The sequence below is a fragment of the Corticium candelabrum genome, chromosome 16 (genome assembly GCF_963422355.1).
Source record: "Corticium candelabrum chromosome 16, ooCorCand1.1, whole genome shotgun sequence".
Taxonomy (NCBI): Eukaryota; Metazoa; Porifera; class Homoscleromorpha; order Homosclerophorida; family Plakinidae; genus Corticium; species Corticium candelabrum.
In genome coordinates, this window is record NC_085100.1 from 3,784,068 (window position 1) to 3,799,278 (window position 15,211).

A 15,211-nucleotide genomic window follows, 5' to 3' on the forward strand; every position below is an offset into this window, starting at 1 on the left:
GTGGGGGGGTGTCACTGTGTGCATGTGTGTGCATGTTTGTGAACAGTAGTGTATTACAGAGTATTTGTTTAACTTGGCTCATGACGACTACCTGAAGCAAGTTTCTTGAGTAGCAAAACGCAATGCTTATGAAGTAGCCAACCTGTTGTTTCTCTGCATACTACTTGCTAGAACGTGTTTCTGTGTTTGAGCATAGCTTATGCTTCGGGATGTTGGGATAGATGATTTGTGGATACTGTTTGTTTATTGTAGCAATGGATGCTGATCAGACCAACTCAATAATGGACGTTGAAGACAAAGAACTGCGTCGACGTCGGGAATTGAACATTCTGAAAAAGCGATATTTATTGCGAGTATGTTCTGTCGATACATTTATGCAGCAACTTCAGTGTTTTGTTAGTAAACTAAATAATGTTGATGCAGAGGAGAGATACAGAGTCTGTTGAGTCTCATTCTTATTTAGCTGATGATCAGTATGAAGACAGAGCAGCAAAACGGTTACTTTCCTATCACTGTTGATAATTAAGTAAATGCCAAATCGCTGTATTTTGAAATTTAGGCGTATTGAAGTGGGCAGTGATGTGCCTATAACAGAAAAGAATGAGCGTCCAGCATCTGTACATCGGTAGGATATGATTATTGTGTGTTCATTCTGCATTGAGATTAGACTACAGCTTTGTTGTGATGTCAGCTGCATGGTTTTCAGTTGCTGCTTTCACAGTAGATATATTATAAACCAATGTTTGTAGGCTGGTTTTGTATGATTGTCTATTTATGTTGAGTTTGCTGGACGTACAATGTATCTCTTTCTTTCAGACCAATTGCTGTTTCCAACAAAGGAAGGCAGATGTTGGAAAAGATGGGTTGGGCTGAGGGTCAAGGTCTTGGTGCTAACAACATGGGAATTTCAGAGCCAGTCAGATATTATTTCAAATACAATATAAGGATACCGCATTGTAGTGTGCTTTTGGGTATCTGCGTAGGTTCAGGCTGTGGTACGGTCTCAACGGTCTGGACTTGGAATGGGGGTAGCACGGTCTATAGATAGTGACAACAGTAGAAGTGAGAGATCAAGAGAGATTTGGGACAAAGCTCGAGAGAGGTTTGCCAGTACGACATAGTATATTACCTGACATTTTGTATTTTAATAGTGAAATTGTGTATACATAAATTAGAATGTTGGCAGTTGTATGCTTATTCTATTGTTCTATAGTTTTCTCAGACGTTAAGTTTCAAAGCACTGCATATAATGTTAATTGTAAATCAACACTAATTAGTTACGTATTGCTCATGTGCTGTGTTATTGCTGGACGTTGGAATCGAACACGAGGGCAGCATCTTTGAAAACCATGATTTCACAGTTTGGAAGGAATTGACTGCATTAAGCCAAAATTCCTGTACACAGCTATATTTTATCTTATTTGTGTATTCATATCAGTATCTGAAAGATGATATCTGCATTGCAAACAATTTTCTTATAGCTAGAGTCTAGCTGAAGCTGCTTTGCAGAGGTAACTTATTTTAGGTATGTTCAGGCATGCAAGTCTTTGGTAAAGAACACGTGATTTGCTTGAACTAGTACCTGGAACAGTCGATCTATTGATTAATGTTATTTATATATATATTGTTATAAGCTTGATTGCTCATGTTGCATCAGAATCCATGGTAAAATTTCTGATATTTGGAGATCTAGTCTTCGTAGTTATTTTTAAAGATTAGTCTTTTTACTTAGTCATTTCATGGAAGTCTTGTACTCCTGGAGGTTTGGTAAATTGCTGAGGTCACGGGTGTGGCCTATGAGCGTGACTTAATTTGCATACTACAAGAACACAATAATCAAATATGTTTCTTCTGAGACCACTGCAGGATAACACCGTCATTTGCAGCACCCATCAAGGTACAGAGTCCCATTCACAATAAGAGACACACAGTAATGTGCATTAGCCAACTCTGATCAAGAGCTATTTATTTCCTTGTTAAATTACTGTATTTCTTTTGTTGTGGATGGTACTGTAGAACTTACCATCATCTATACCTGTCATGATAATATTATTTAGTGCACCTTAGATTTCATATTCACATTAATAATTTTGACATCTTAGTGCTACCAGTCATCTCATAAATGATTGTTCTTGCTTGTAAGTTTGAGGCAGAGTCTCAGCTTCTCTTCCTTGGATACTTGTATGAAACTTGATCTGTCCAATGTATTTTGTTTATTAATTTGTACAAACGTTTGCTAGATTCAATTGTGTATAGTTCCATTATATTGTTAACTTATGCATGGACATAGACAAGAGCAGCTTGATGAAAATGGAGCATACCAATGAGCACATGTTTGTATCAGAAAATATACGATTGCTCAATTTCTTCTACTGTATATATGATGAAGACGATCTTTGCTGACTATTTTTTTCGGTAAGCAGGTTACGTCAGAGGTATGTGTTGTATTTATATATATACATCCCAATACTATACCTGGTACTATATCTACACGGTACCTTCTGGGTATCCATCACACAGTAAGTAACAGTTGTGATGTTGTATTGTGTGGTCTGTGCTGCTCTGTTACAATTGCTATGCACTAGCATTTTTGTTTCTGTTCTGTTTGATAATTTCCAGCTAAATATCAGTCGTTTGTCAAGCACGTGGTTTAAATTTTGCTCTTTAGCAGATATTGCTTTGCGTGTACCCTCAGGGGATCGGTCGGTCACGTACTTAAAGACTTACTTGAAGAATTGTGTCAGCCCTATTGGTCAAAGCTTATTTGAATTTCCTTGGTTTATTTACAATTGTTCTGAGCTCCACGCAGTGGTTCTACACGTAAAACTTTTTACCTTAGTTATGTATATTATACTATCTGGTGCATTCAATTTGTCATTAGTCAAAAAAGCTAACAAACTTCAGGCCAGATAATATATATGTAGGTGGCAACATAGACAGTACATGTGTAGTACAGCTAGCACAGTGCTGCATTGACTATAAACTGACAAATTGAGACCAATAATCAAGTTTTTTTGCTATTCGCAGACTTTCTCGCGTTAGCTTGCGCAAACGTTCCGGTGTCTTGCCGTCATAATCCACTGTACGCTGGACCGTTACAACTTGGTGGTTGTTTGTGTACGATATCGTACGCGGATTTCCAGCTGTTACATGTACGCAACCAGCCAATCATCGTTGCGATTGATAACTAATTAATACAACACTCAAGGCGTAGAACTTATCGGTGGCGATTCTTGTTAATTGTCGGTGTCACTCGAGACAAAGCGGTCATGCTGGTCTTCGCCTTGGCTCTCGTACTGCTGCATCCCAGCTTAGCGGTCGAACGGTACTACACACGCCCAGCCGAAGTCTGCATGCCGTTCAACTTACCGGGCCCAGAAGATCCTTGCCGTCCAGGAGGTTTCTACGATTTTTTCTATAAGAGGTCAGGTCTGCATGGCCATCGAAGACGGCAAATGCCTTGAAATAGCTAGACTAATACATGTTTGCATACTGCAGGTGTACCGGTTACAGACCGGGGGACTTATGCTTCCAGTGTCACAAAGGAGTGTATTGCGAAGAACGGGTGCCACTGGAAGAGTGCTACTTGGACGCTAGTTTGCACCATCCGTTCGTGTACGACGAGTATTGGTCTCTCTTCGGTGGAGCGCCGTGCGACCGCGTTCCGAATCCGTACAGGTAAGAGGCCACGTACCACATGCCAGTGCTTGTTCCAAATGCTGTCCTAGACACTAATCGGTTATAGGTTGTAAATCCTAGAGGGGTGGGTATTTACCTACAATACGGATTGTTAGCTATATTGACGCGTGTGCACGTACGATGCAATGGTTGGTCTTACGGAGCATTAGCTATGAGCAATGACAATGAAGAACTAGGGAATGGGGAGTGACATGGGCAGGGGAATGTTACACACTCGACAACCCAATTAACCCTAGATTCGCCCTCACACTCTGTCCGCGTGCCCGTTTCTGCCGCATCCCTTTTCTTTGCTCAGTCGCCGTGAGACACCTTCAAACAGAACAGCCATCTTGTATACTAGCAGATTTTTACCTGTATCATAAACAACAGCAAAGCGAGGCGTGATCAAAATAGGAAGCTTCGAAGCGCATGCAGTGAAAAGAAAAATGTAGTTGCTTAGGCCGGGCAAAATTGATTCACAGTTTAACGTCCAGCCTTTTTCACGACGGCATGCGGGCGGGCAGTCATTGTTCATTATTCATTTAATTAATACCTTGTCGCTGCCAACGAAGACAGACGTCAAAAGGTCCGCCGACAGCTCGCTAGACATCTTCACAATAGAGAAGCGCCCGGCCTGGACTGATGTCAACAGATCTTCAAAGGTTTTTGAAGGAGACAGCGACAAAACAGTCCAGGGAACCAGAGTTTTCTTAGCAGTGCACACGTGCACGCTTACGAAGGAAGCCATATTGTGAAAACTAACGTGCGCAACACGAGACAGGCACGTGCGAGGTGTCATGTGTCCTATATAATGAATAATGAAACTTATTTTGTTTTCCCAGAATATGATGCGGGCGGGGACGTTAAGCTGTGAATCAAGTTTGCCCGGCCTTAGTTACAGCGTTGCATTCTCCATAATTTCACTGAATTTGGGTAAAACACAGTACCTGCGCACCGCAATGTGCGTGGAAAGCCCCATTACTAAAGTTTCCAAACTTTGGGGACTAAACTATCAAGATTAGAGATTACTCTTGAACGTTGGCGATATACACTTACTGCAGCACTGTGGTATTACAGTCTTTACTGCATGGACAGCCAGTCAGCTTAGACATGATATTCTTGTTGATAGTCATCTAGTCTTTTCTGTATGTATATAGATCAGATTTCCAGATTACAGATGTAGACATAGGAGTACGGACGTGATGACACTAACAATGATCCATGATATTTCTAATGTCATTGTTACAACCTAAACTGTGTCGTAATTTTTTCTCGAGACGCTAGGCATCCGTTTGTAGATTTTATTCTCCGTTTCAGCATGGAGCTGCTGTCTGTTCCCCATACGTGTGAACTTTGAAAATCATCAATATCTTCGCGGTTATTTGGACTTCCGCGATGATCTTGGTATTGTTAGAAACCTCTAGGTCTGGCATTCTGTTTACCATATTATTTAAGCTCTTCCTACAAGCAAAACGGAAAAATAATACTTTTGCATATCAAAGACAAACGGTATCGTTAGAAACCGCTAGGTCTGGCATTCTGTTTACCATATTATTTAAGCTCTTCCTACAAGCAAAACGGAAAAATAATACTTTTGCATATCAAAGACAAACGGTATCGTTAGAAACCGCTAGGTCTGGCATTCTGTTTACCATATTATTTAAGCTCTTCCTACAAGCAAAACGGAAAAATAATACTTTTGCATATCAAAGACAAACGGTATCGTTAGAAACCGCTAGGTCTGGCATTCTGTTTACCATATTATTTAAGCTCTTCCTACAAGCAAAACGGAAAAATAATACTTTTGCATATCAAAGACAAACGGTATCGTTAGAAACCGCTAGGTCTGGCATTCTGTTTACCATATTATTTAAGCTCTTCCTACAAGCAAAACGGAAAAATAATACTTTTGCATATCAAAGACAAACGGTATCGTTAGAAACCGCTAGGTCTGGCATTCTGTTTACCATATTATTTAAGCTCTTCCTACAAGCAAAACGGAAAAATAATACTTTTGCATATCAAAGACAAACGGTATCGTTAGAAACCGCTAGGTCTGGCATTCTGTTTACCATATTATTTAAGCTCTTCCTACAAGCAAAACGGAAAAATAATACTTTTGCATATCAAAGACAAACGGGTGGAGCAATGGTTATTATCCAATTATCTTGTAAGACCAACGGATCAGCAACTGGAACCATTTAAGATAATTGGTGTAACATGGTCCAACTGGAACAGCTCTTAGTGCTCTAGTGAGCACACCTGGTGTGACCTCTACTTCATTACTCACTTTCGAATAGACAGTAGTGTAGATCTGGCCAACGTTGGCCCCGCTTGAAATGCATGTGCAGTGTCATGAGCGACTGCCAGAAGGAACGGGACTTTGCTCTAGCTAAGGGTGTAGCAGGTAGAACAACGTCTAGTCTACATTTGTAACGTGCATGTTTTCTCACCAACAACTAGGCGTCTAGCTAGTGAACACGCGTGCTACTTCAGCGCGTAAGGCGAAGATGGCCTGTAACATTTGGCTTGTTCTAGAGTGTTTCAGCTTGGAAAATGGTTCTACAGTCTGCCAGCTTGAATTTTCGGTGTACGTGGCTAATTATTGTTCCAGTCCAAAGTCAGAGCGAACAGAGACGCTTAGTCTACATTTGCAAGTGCATGTTTTCTCACATTAATGTTTTGTTTTGGCTCTGGCGGCTCTGGTGTCATCTCATTACGACAACCTGTGAGCCTAGTGATTGCGTGTAAATATGGTAGGCGTAACCACCACGTGGGGATTTTCAACGGTGTCGAATTCATGAGTGTTCGTACCTCCTGATCATCAGCTGTCTTACATACACTGTACACATGTCTTAGCATGTGGTTTGCATGTACACCAGCCGAGGGTTTATCACTGTAGTGCTTCTCTATTCCTATTCATTCATGTTTGTGATTGCCACATCTTAATTGTCAGAAATAAACAACAGAATTCAGCTATCTGCAACTGCTAACGCGAAATCAATCGCTTTCTTGGTTTACGAGATTTATACGGGAACCTAACATTGCGTAACCACGAGCGATTTTATGTCTCAAATGTGGTAACTCTTGTTACTGTCCTTTGACGACTGCAGACTATTTGTATTAGGGACTTTGGTCACGTGAAACTACAGTCACTTTGTACGATTTTACAACTAGCGCAATAAAATGGCTCTATAACGATCGAGTTAAATCTTTGCTGAGTTGTTTGCTGATTTGAGTTTTGCTGGACGGAGTCGATCGAAGGCATTCTCAGTCTGTGCGTAACGCCTGAATTGCCGTGTCCGACACTTTGACACTTTGCTAGAAGAACCATAGGCGGAACCGTTCCATCAATAACACTACTTGAACAAGTTGTTAGTAACCCGTTTCGTATCCACTAGAGCTAGCCCCTAGCTGGTCCTACGGGGTGGTATGTACCTTTGGTGCAGTTGGCCATATACTTGACTAGAATAATGCATGTCTACCTGACAGGCTTACTGCCTGTAGTTCAGAGGTAGTTTAGTTCAGGTTGTTTAAGTTTAACTATCACGTGATGATAACGCGCGTACCATTAACGATGGCTGCTGCAAGTGCATCTCTCTTCTTGGTCTTATATTTACGCTCCTAGGAGACAGTCCGGAAAGAAAGCGCCTTGGGCAGTCAGAGGAATGAAAGAGAGGGTTGCATGCTACAATGTAGGACACAACAGTTTGCTAGCAGGTCCCGCAGTGAGAAAGTCAAGTGTGGACGTCCTCAACTGAACAGATTTAGATTCTAAACAAGTTTTAGAGCAGATTTAGTGCGGACACAGTCTAGGTCGATTATTCTTCGATGCGTATTCTCACTTCTTGACGTTGCCGGTTTGACTGGGGTGTCGGTAGTCTGTTAGATATGACACGACACGTTAATAAGATGACACGCTCATTTTACAGCTGCAAATGTTCCTGCTTCTAGCGATTGGTGAGTAGTGATGACAAATTCTATAGTGGAACGCACACTACCGTGCTTTATGCTCGGTTTTGCTGTTACTGACGGTAAAATTGGTTGGAAACTGGTCGCAAGAGTCGATGACTCTCACACCTTTCCAGTAACCATATGCTGGATGCGTGGAGGTTAAGCATTGGAACTGAACATAGTTAGAGGACTTTGTAGTAGCTTTCCCATTTATGACATTTATTCTAGAGACAACTGCGCAAATTGCGAATAGATTGTTTCACGGCCATCTTTACTTTTAGTTACTTGTGCGTTTGTGTACATGCCTGTAGCAAACCGTTGACGTCAACTACTACCGTATTTCCCGCCCAATTATCCGGTTGGGGCAACCAATTATCCGCTTTAGACAACCAATTATCTGGTTGGGGCAACCAATTATCCGACTCAGCCAATCAATTATCCGATTGGGGCAACCAATTATCCGATGTTGCTCTGGCAAGCTGTACACTTCGCGAATGAAACTCTCACCTTGCATCGCTGGTTAGTTGTTAAGTGTTTTGGGTCTCATTCAAAACTCTCTCTGATGCAGATTGATAGCATCGTGGGAAACGCTATGACAATTAAGCTACTACACATGTGAATGTGAGGATCCAGCTGCAGCGCGCCGTAACTGAACAGCTCTGCTGTCTTTCTTTTCGCATCAGTCTCGTTGACTTGAGAGAAAAGACCACTGCACCACCGACACTCTCAGCTTAGCGCCCTCGTCCAATTCTGAGTGAAACAAATTCACAATCGCCTAGCGATCGACCTGGAGAGCTTAGAGCTACCTAGACTGTAGACGTAACATGTACTTTATCAACGTGTGTTTGAGTAGCGTGGTTGTTAATTCTGAGGAGTTGTACAGTACATATTTTCTCTAATTTTGCTTGCATGTTCAGCTTTACGGTGAGTACATGTTAGCTAGAAAGCGCGTTGAGGCCTAGAGCACCTGCTAAGTCCTCTAGTGCGTCAGGACACAAATCTAGCAGAAGTTACCATCTTGCTGTGACAAGAGTCTGACCCTCGCTGCAACGACTGCAACTGCGCCATGTCTCTGTGTGGTCATTCGCGCTGGTGGGCGATAATTAATTACCAGGCAAATTACTGATGATTTTTCCTCCGCGATTAATTAATAGCGAAAACAAGAATTACCCTGTTTACTGGTGCAGCAGTACGGCGACAACATCCGTCAGTACGCGCTATTATTCCTGTAACCAGCTGTTCCATATATCTACACTGCTCCTAATTAAAACCATGAGTCGGATAATTGGTTGCCCCAATCGGATAATTGATTGGCTGAGTCGGATAATTGGTTGCCCCAACCGGATAATTGATTGACTGAGTCGGATAATTGGTTGCCCCAACCGGATAATTGGGCGGGAAATGTTGTAGTAGTCTATGTGCAAGCGATAGGCAAATTTTAGCTAGAGCAGCTTCATGGAAACATATCTGGGTATGACAGAAGCGGTGCGTTTGCTCGAGCCTACGCAATATTGATGATTCGTAGATACAGCACTGAGTAGTTGCAGTATATGTGCATGGTTAATTAATACTTATCTCGATGGAAAGTTCGTATGTCTATGTTGCTCGTGCAGACGGTCTAGAACCATTGGCTAGCGTCAAAAGATGTTGAACGATTTCGAATTTAGTTGCCGATAAATCTAGAATTCCTTCACTGTTGTTTTGACACAACAGACTTAATCGTTGGTTTTGAGTTCTGTAGTTACTTTCTCATAGTACAGTATATACGTAAGATTTCGTCTGCCCTTACCGTAACGTATACCATGCAGTCTCGTGCTGCTCTTGGACATGAATCCAGGAACGACTTGCGCGGTACCGCGGTACTTCAACCAGCTCGAGTAGTTCATGCACATCTTGTGTCATGCACGCAACGTGCATCAAGCAAAAGCATCATCACAGAAATAGGTAGAAAGGTGAACGTAATCTAGAAGACAAAGGGAACCTTTTCAACAGCATACTGAGCTACACAGTGACCGGCAAATAGTTGACTGGGTTAATAAGTCACGTGAACAACAGCCATTTGTTTCGCTAAGCAGTTCGTTGTTGTCTGATTGCTAGTTGAATTTAGTTTACACAAATCGAAGGCAAATGCTTGTATAATACTTGACATAACAAGTCAACTTGTCTGATACATATTCTTCGTTATTAATGATGCTGTGCAGGCTGTCGTACATGTTTGGGACGGCTGGCACCGGTTATCCTGTGACATCTAGAGGAATGCTCATGAAACCTCTCGACGAACTTACTCGCCAACTTCATGCTATGGTGGGAAATGCTGAAACGGAAGGTCGGATCATTGTACCTTCAGTTGGAGCAACACAAGGAATCGTGGCGGCTCTCTACGCGCTGTCTCAGACCGTCATAGAGGTTGGACGCTTGTCTAAGTCTATAATTGCATTCTACTAATTAAGAGAAATGTGATGTGTAGGAAGAGGGCGTTGAAGTGGCCGATGTTTATGTGCAGTCTCCATATTATAACCATCTACCGTGGTTGACAGAGAATCTCTTGAAGACGACAAAGTGGAATCTAGATGCTGATCCTACAAAGAACACAACGATTGAAATTGTTACGTAAGTTTAGAGCATGACACTTCATGTATAAATTATTATTAAATTATACAGTGAATAACCCATCAAGAAAGGATACTGGAATCGTACTAAAGTACAGTTCCCAGTACAGTCCCAGTACACTTCCTCGATGGGTAAGCAGTTGCTGAAAGGATACGGACAGTGATCGTGACACGTTTTGTTACCAAGTTACTGCTTATTCGACGTACATGCAGTGTCATTATTATCTTCAACTTTTTTAAATTTACTCTCATGCAATACTTGCATGACAGGCTGTAGTTTGCCAACACCTTGTACTATGTCATCCACTTTAAGCCCTAAATTGTCTGGCATGTTATAGACAATATTAACAACAAAACGTACTAAAGCTGTTAGACTAATGGTGGTGTAGTGAGACTTATTGTATTTTTCAAATTACATAGAAGTAAGATTGGCATCCTAATTGTCTCTTTTCCTACTGCAGCTGGGCAAACAATCCTGATGGACAGCTATTGCCACCAAAGCAACCAAACAAGAGGAGAAGATTCTTTGATCTCAGCTACTATTGGCCTACATTTGTTAAAAACATTACCAAAGTGGATGACGTACGTGCAATCGTTTATGTTAAGCTAACTTGTAAGTTAATTAAGCCAACTTGTGACACAGTGCGGTGTCTGTATGGTGGCTGCTTTGCTTTCCCACAGACTATCGGCTTGTTCCTCTGATGTTCCCATGGCCTTGTGATGTTGCAATGTAGCCCACTTAGACTGTAATTTATGATTGATATTAAATTTTGTTTGGTATTAAATGCGTATTAAGTCAAGTTTTTCATTTATTTAAATATTTATCTGACAGTTTGTATACGTAGTTGATAATTTATGTAAATGACAAATAATTCAGAAACACTCAAATTTACAATTGAAAATTGATGTTGATTGCAAAGCTCTATAAATGATTGTTTGAGGAATTCATTATTGCAAATTACGTATTGAATTGTTTTTTGTTAGGATATTATGGTGTTTTCTGGTTCTAAGAACAACGGCTTAGCAGGATCTCGTTCGGGATGGGTGATTGTGAAGGAAGGCGACTTGTCTGAGAAAGTCATGGATTTTGTTGGAAATGAAACTCTGGCGGTGGCTATTGATACGCAAATACGACAGATTTTGCACACAGAAAAAATTATAGGTAATTCTATATCAATGAGTACAAAAATATGCATAATACCTGCGCGCGCCCACATACACACACACACACACACACACACACACACACACACACACACACACACACACACACACACACACTGCACACGCGCGCGCGCGCGCACACACACACACACACACACACACACACACACACACACACACACACACACACACACACACACACACACACACACACACACAAGGCACCAAGCACACTCCTGCTTATCTATCAAGTCGACTGACCTATTTACTTATCTAAATATACATACATACATACATACACAGATGTACGCACACGCAATGCATACGTACATACAGACACACATGCATATTACATACTTGCATACACAGATGTCCATAGATATGCCATATACTGTACGTGCATAGCAATTTGCATACTTACCTACATATTTTCTACTAATCTACATACATATAAAATACATACGAATTTTTTTATCTTTTCTTGATTTGTTGTTGTATATTTCTAATTATCTGTTTGTCTACACCTACATATTTGTATTTCCGTACCTTAGGTGCATACATACATGCACATAGATACACATATGCATTAAAATTGATGTGTTCATGACTAATTAACCATTTGATGCGCAGAAAGCCATCAGTCTGAGAGTCCTTATGGTGGTTTCTACGACTACATGAGCAGACTGAATTATAATCGTATTAGGATTTTGACTCAATTGTTTGAGACGAGTGAGAACTACACGTTCATGAATGCTGAGCTGGGCACTATTGGAGCGGTGGCATGGGTCAAGTGCAATATGCCTGATTGCAACTGCTTTGATCTGTTTAACGAAATTGGTTTGCTGGGTGAAGAGGGCGAGCTGTTTGGAGCTTCAAAAGCATGTACGTGAGTTGTGTGCACACGCACGCACAACACACAAGCACACACACACTCACACACACGCACAACACACAAGCACACACACACTCACACACACACACACACACACACACACACACACACACACACACACACACAAACAAACAAACAAACACATGCAACACAGTGACACGCACGCATGCACGCACGCACTCCTGTATTAGGGACGTATCCTGGCATGAGCTAAAGTGGCCAGATTTTGTGGGCCTTTTACTTTGAAGTCTGTAGGGAGGCTAGTATTTTTTGTTGGGACAAACTTCAAGCGTGTGGCATAAATTGCAGTTAGTGCAGGTATCCAACAGTCTACTAGTCAGGACGCAACATGCTCTCAAGTTTCGATGTTGAGTCTAGAGTATATACTCTGATCTCGCATCCTGTCCTAGCCACATACTAGGCGTAGATTTCCTCAACCAAATTCATGCACCCTCTCTGAACTATGCTTTTTGCCCTGTGTCGTCTCATCGACCAAATGCGAAGTGTAAGTAAGAAGCACTCGGTAGTAACTCACAGTATTGAAGGTGCAAGGCCAGCAAATGGAAGTCTGACGCGGCGGGAAGGGTCTGGCCACGCGAGACTAGTAATCCGTAAGGTTAGTTATATATGGTCATTCTGCTGTCTCTGCGCGAATTAATGGCGTATTTTTTGCGATACCTTTCTCGTGTTTGTACACAAGCATATGTCTGGATGCATGCAGTGACTGCACGCATGACCAAAAGTTTAAGTATGCACGCCCACTGAACAGCAACCTCTACTCTAGTAGAATATATCAAACCTGAACGCAATTATTTGCCATCAGCTGTATGCATTATAGACCCACTAGTACTTAAAGTAGCACAACCTTTGCGCTTAGTAATCACAGCTGCAAGTCTTTCGGTCATTGATTTGACAAAATTCCTGACTATACTTAGAGTGGACAAGCTTTACCAACTGACGACGGTCTCTTGGCGTTGTCTTGAATGGTCTTCTCGTACGTCTCCACGCTTCCTCGTTGACGATACCTTTAATGAGTTGTTACAGATGGTGCTGTTTGGTCGTCTTGGAGATTCTGCTATCTTGGTGATGGTAGCTCCCTCTTAAGTCATGCCATAATAACTCCTTGCCTTGCCCATTCTAGAAGGTATCCGAAACGCATGAAACTTTAAAATCAATAAAGTTAATGATGCGTCTAACTCATTAGTAAAGTGACACTTTGGGACTTTCTCTAAAACATAGTCAAGATGAGTGATTTCAAACTTTTGATTAGTCACTGTGTATGCGGTTAGTAGATACCAGGGTATGCTAGAATTGATATTGTACTGTATGATATGCATGACACCAGCATGCGGGTGCATGTACGTTTATTACAGTGTAGTTAGTAGAAGAGGTTGGTGCAGTCAATTCGCAATTCAAACAAGTTATAAAAACAATTGATATGAACTCATAGAAAAGTTCTGTACAAGTAGAAATCGTTAGCCTCGTCCCCAGATTCAGGTGGGCCTGGCAGTGTCCGGTTCCCGTATAACACTAACTTCCCGTATGACACTAACTTTCAGTCTTCCGGCTGAAAGTGTCATACGGGAACCGGACACTGCCAGGCTCACGTGAGTCTGGAGACAAGGCTAGAAATCGTAGAATGATTTACAAGTAGACCATACACACAGTGCATACAAAAACAAATGAACGTACATTGCTCGCCTTTTGCATCTGTGTTTGCTAATAATTATTAACGAAATAAGATTCGTTGGTCAATCTAAAAACTACGATTTATTTAGAGAAGGCCACGGTACGACCCTGCACACACATTTTTGTTTGTTGCTTTAATTAGTATTGAACCCGATCATCAACGTATCATTTGAATTCACTGCATAACTATGATCTAGATCTTCGCCTCTCTCTTGGCAATCCAAATATCGAGTTTCGTACAATGCTGTTGAAAATATACACTCGCCTGCATGGTGAACTGCCGAGCATTGAGGCAGAGAACGAGGTGCTTGAAGATCTTGAGAGATCGTGACAAGTCAAACTGTGAGACGGTATTGATTGTGAGAAGTTGGCGGCTGTTTGCTGGTCCAGTTTTGGTTTTGATGTGATGTGTGCATCTTGACGTAGTCTATTGTTGCAGAAGCTGCTGCGTTGTGACTTCACTTGCTCGTATATTATTCTTTGTTAAGTTATTGATTGTTGCTTGCAGTGAAATGTTTGTTAGCGGACGGGCATCGCGAGGCGTGTGTGAGTGTGCGTGTGTGTGTGTGTGTGTGTGTGTGCGTGCGTGTGTGTGTGTGTGTGTGTGTGTGTGTGTGTGTGTGTGTGTGTGTGTGTGTGTGTGATTGCTGTTTGTGTACAGTCTGTGTGTTAGTTTCTAGGAAGCTAACGCTTGGGCTACGAAGTAGTAACACTTTGCTGCGTTTGCGCGTGCACGTGTGATACTAACGTACATTCTCAAATCCAATTGCATGCAAGGCAGGTTGCAATTTCTAAATATTCGATGTTGTTGCACATTTCTTTCCATATACCATACAAGCGCTGGGCTTTTATTGTTTGAAGAGTGTGCTCTAAAATTGCAGGTGTAATTGGAAGGAAGATTATTTTTCTATTACAACATATTTACGGAACGGATCCCCAGAACTCTCCGTCACATGTAGTGAACTCTTCCGATCCAGGCAGGAATGTTTGAAAAAGGAGTTGATTTGCTAGCAGTCATCACAAATCAGCAGCATTGATTGGGCCTGTCCGTACGGAAATGGTCCAATATGCTTTTAGTACATGTGCATTGTCCAATCTAGAATGTTCAAAGAACAGTGGCGTAGGGAGATGTTCACGAGCGGGGAGGAGGCTGTACCGTGGATGTCATCATTAGTAAGCAAAAACTACCTCGCTTTTCAGACCGTAAACAGATTTGCAAAGTCTG

At 41.7% G+C, this 15,211-nt stretch overlaps 2 protein-coding genes across 2 annotated transcripts in view; both read left to right on the forward strand.

Moving 5' to 3' along the window:
* The window catches only part of LOC134192062 (angiogenic factor with G patch and FHA domains 1-like), a 6,996-nt gene extending 5,773 nt beyond the window's left edge, over window positions 1-1,223 (forward strand). Inside the window, exons 10-14 of the mRNA XM_062660741.1 lie at window positions 253-353; window positions 424-497; window positions 560-625; window positions 817-916; window positions 984-1,223. Of these exons, the coding sequence (XP_062516725.1) occupies window positions 253-353; window positions 424-497; window positions 560-625; window positions 817-916; window positions 984-1,121 (479 nt within the window). The 3' untranslated portion in view covers window positions 1,122-1,223. The remainder of the gene's footprint in view (window positions 1-252; window positions 354-423; window positions 498-559; window positions 626-816; window positions 917-983) is intronic.
* A 1,972-nt stretch (window positions 1,224-3,195) lies between these two features.
* Window positions 3,196-14,499, forward strand: LOC134192083 (uncharacterized). Its single transcript, XM_062660770.1, has 8 exons — window positions 3,196-3,424; window positions 3,499-3,678; window positions 9,834-10,038; window positions 10,100-10,242; window positions 10,703-10,823; window positions 11,226-11,403; window positions 12,036-12,287; window positions 14,184-14,499. Exons 1-8 carry the CDS (start codon window positions 3,270-3,272, stop codon window positions 14,315-14,317), a joined length of 1,368 nt encoding a protein of 455 aa, XP_062516754.1. The 5' UTR covers window positions 3,196-3,269; the 3' UTR covers window positions 14,318-14,499.
* Window positions 14,500-15,211: the final 712 nt, after the last annotated feature.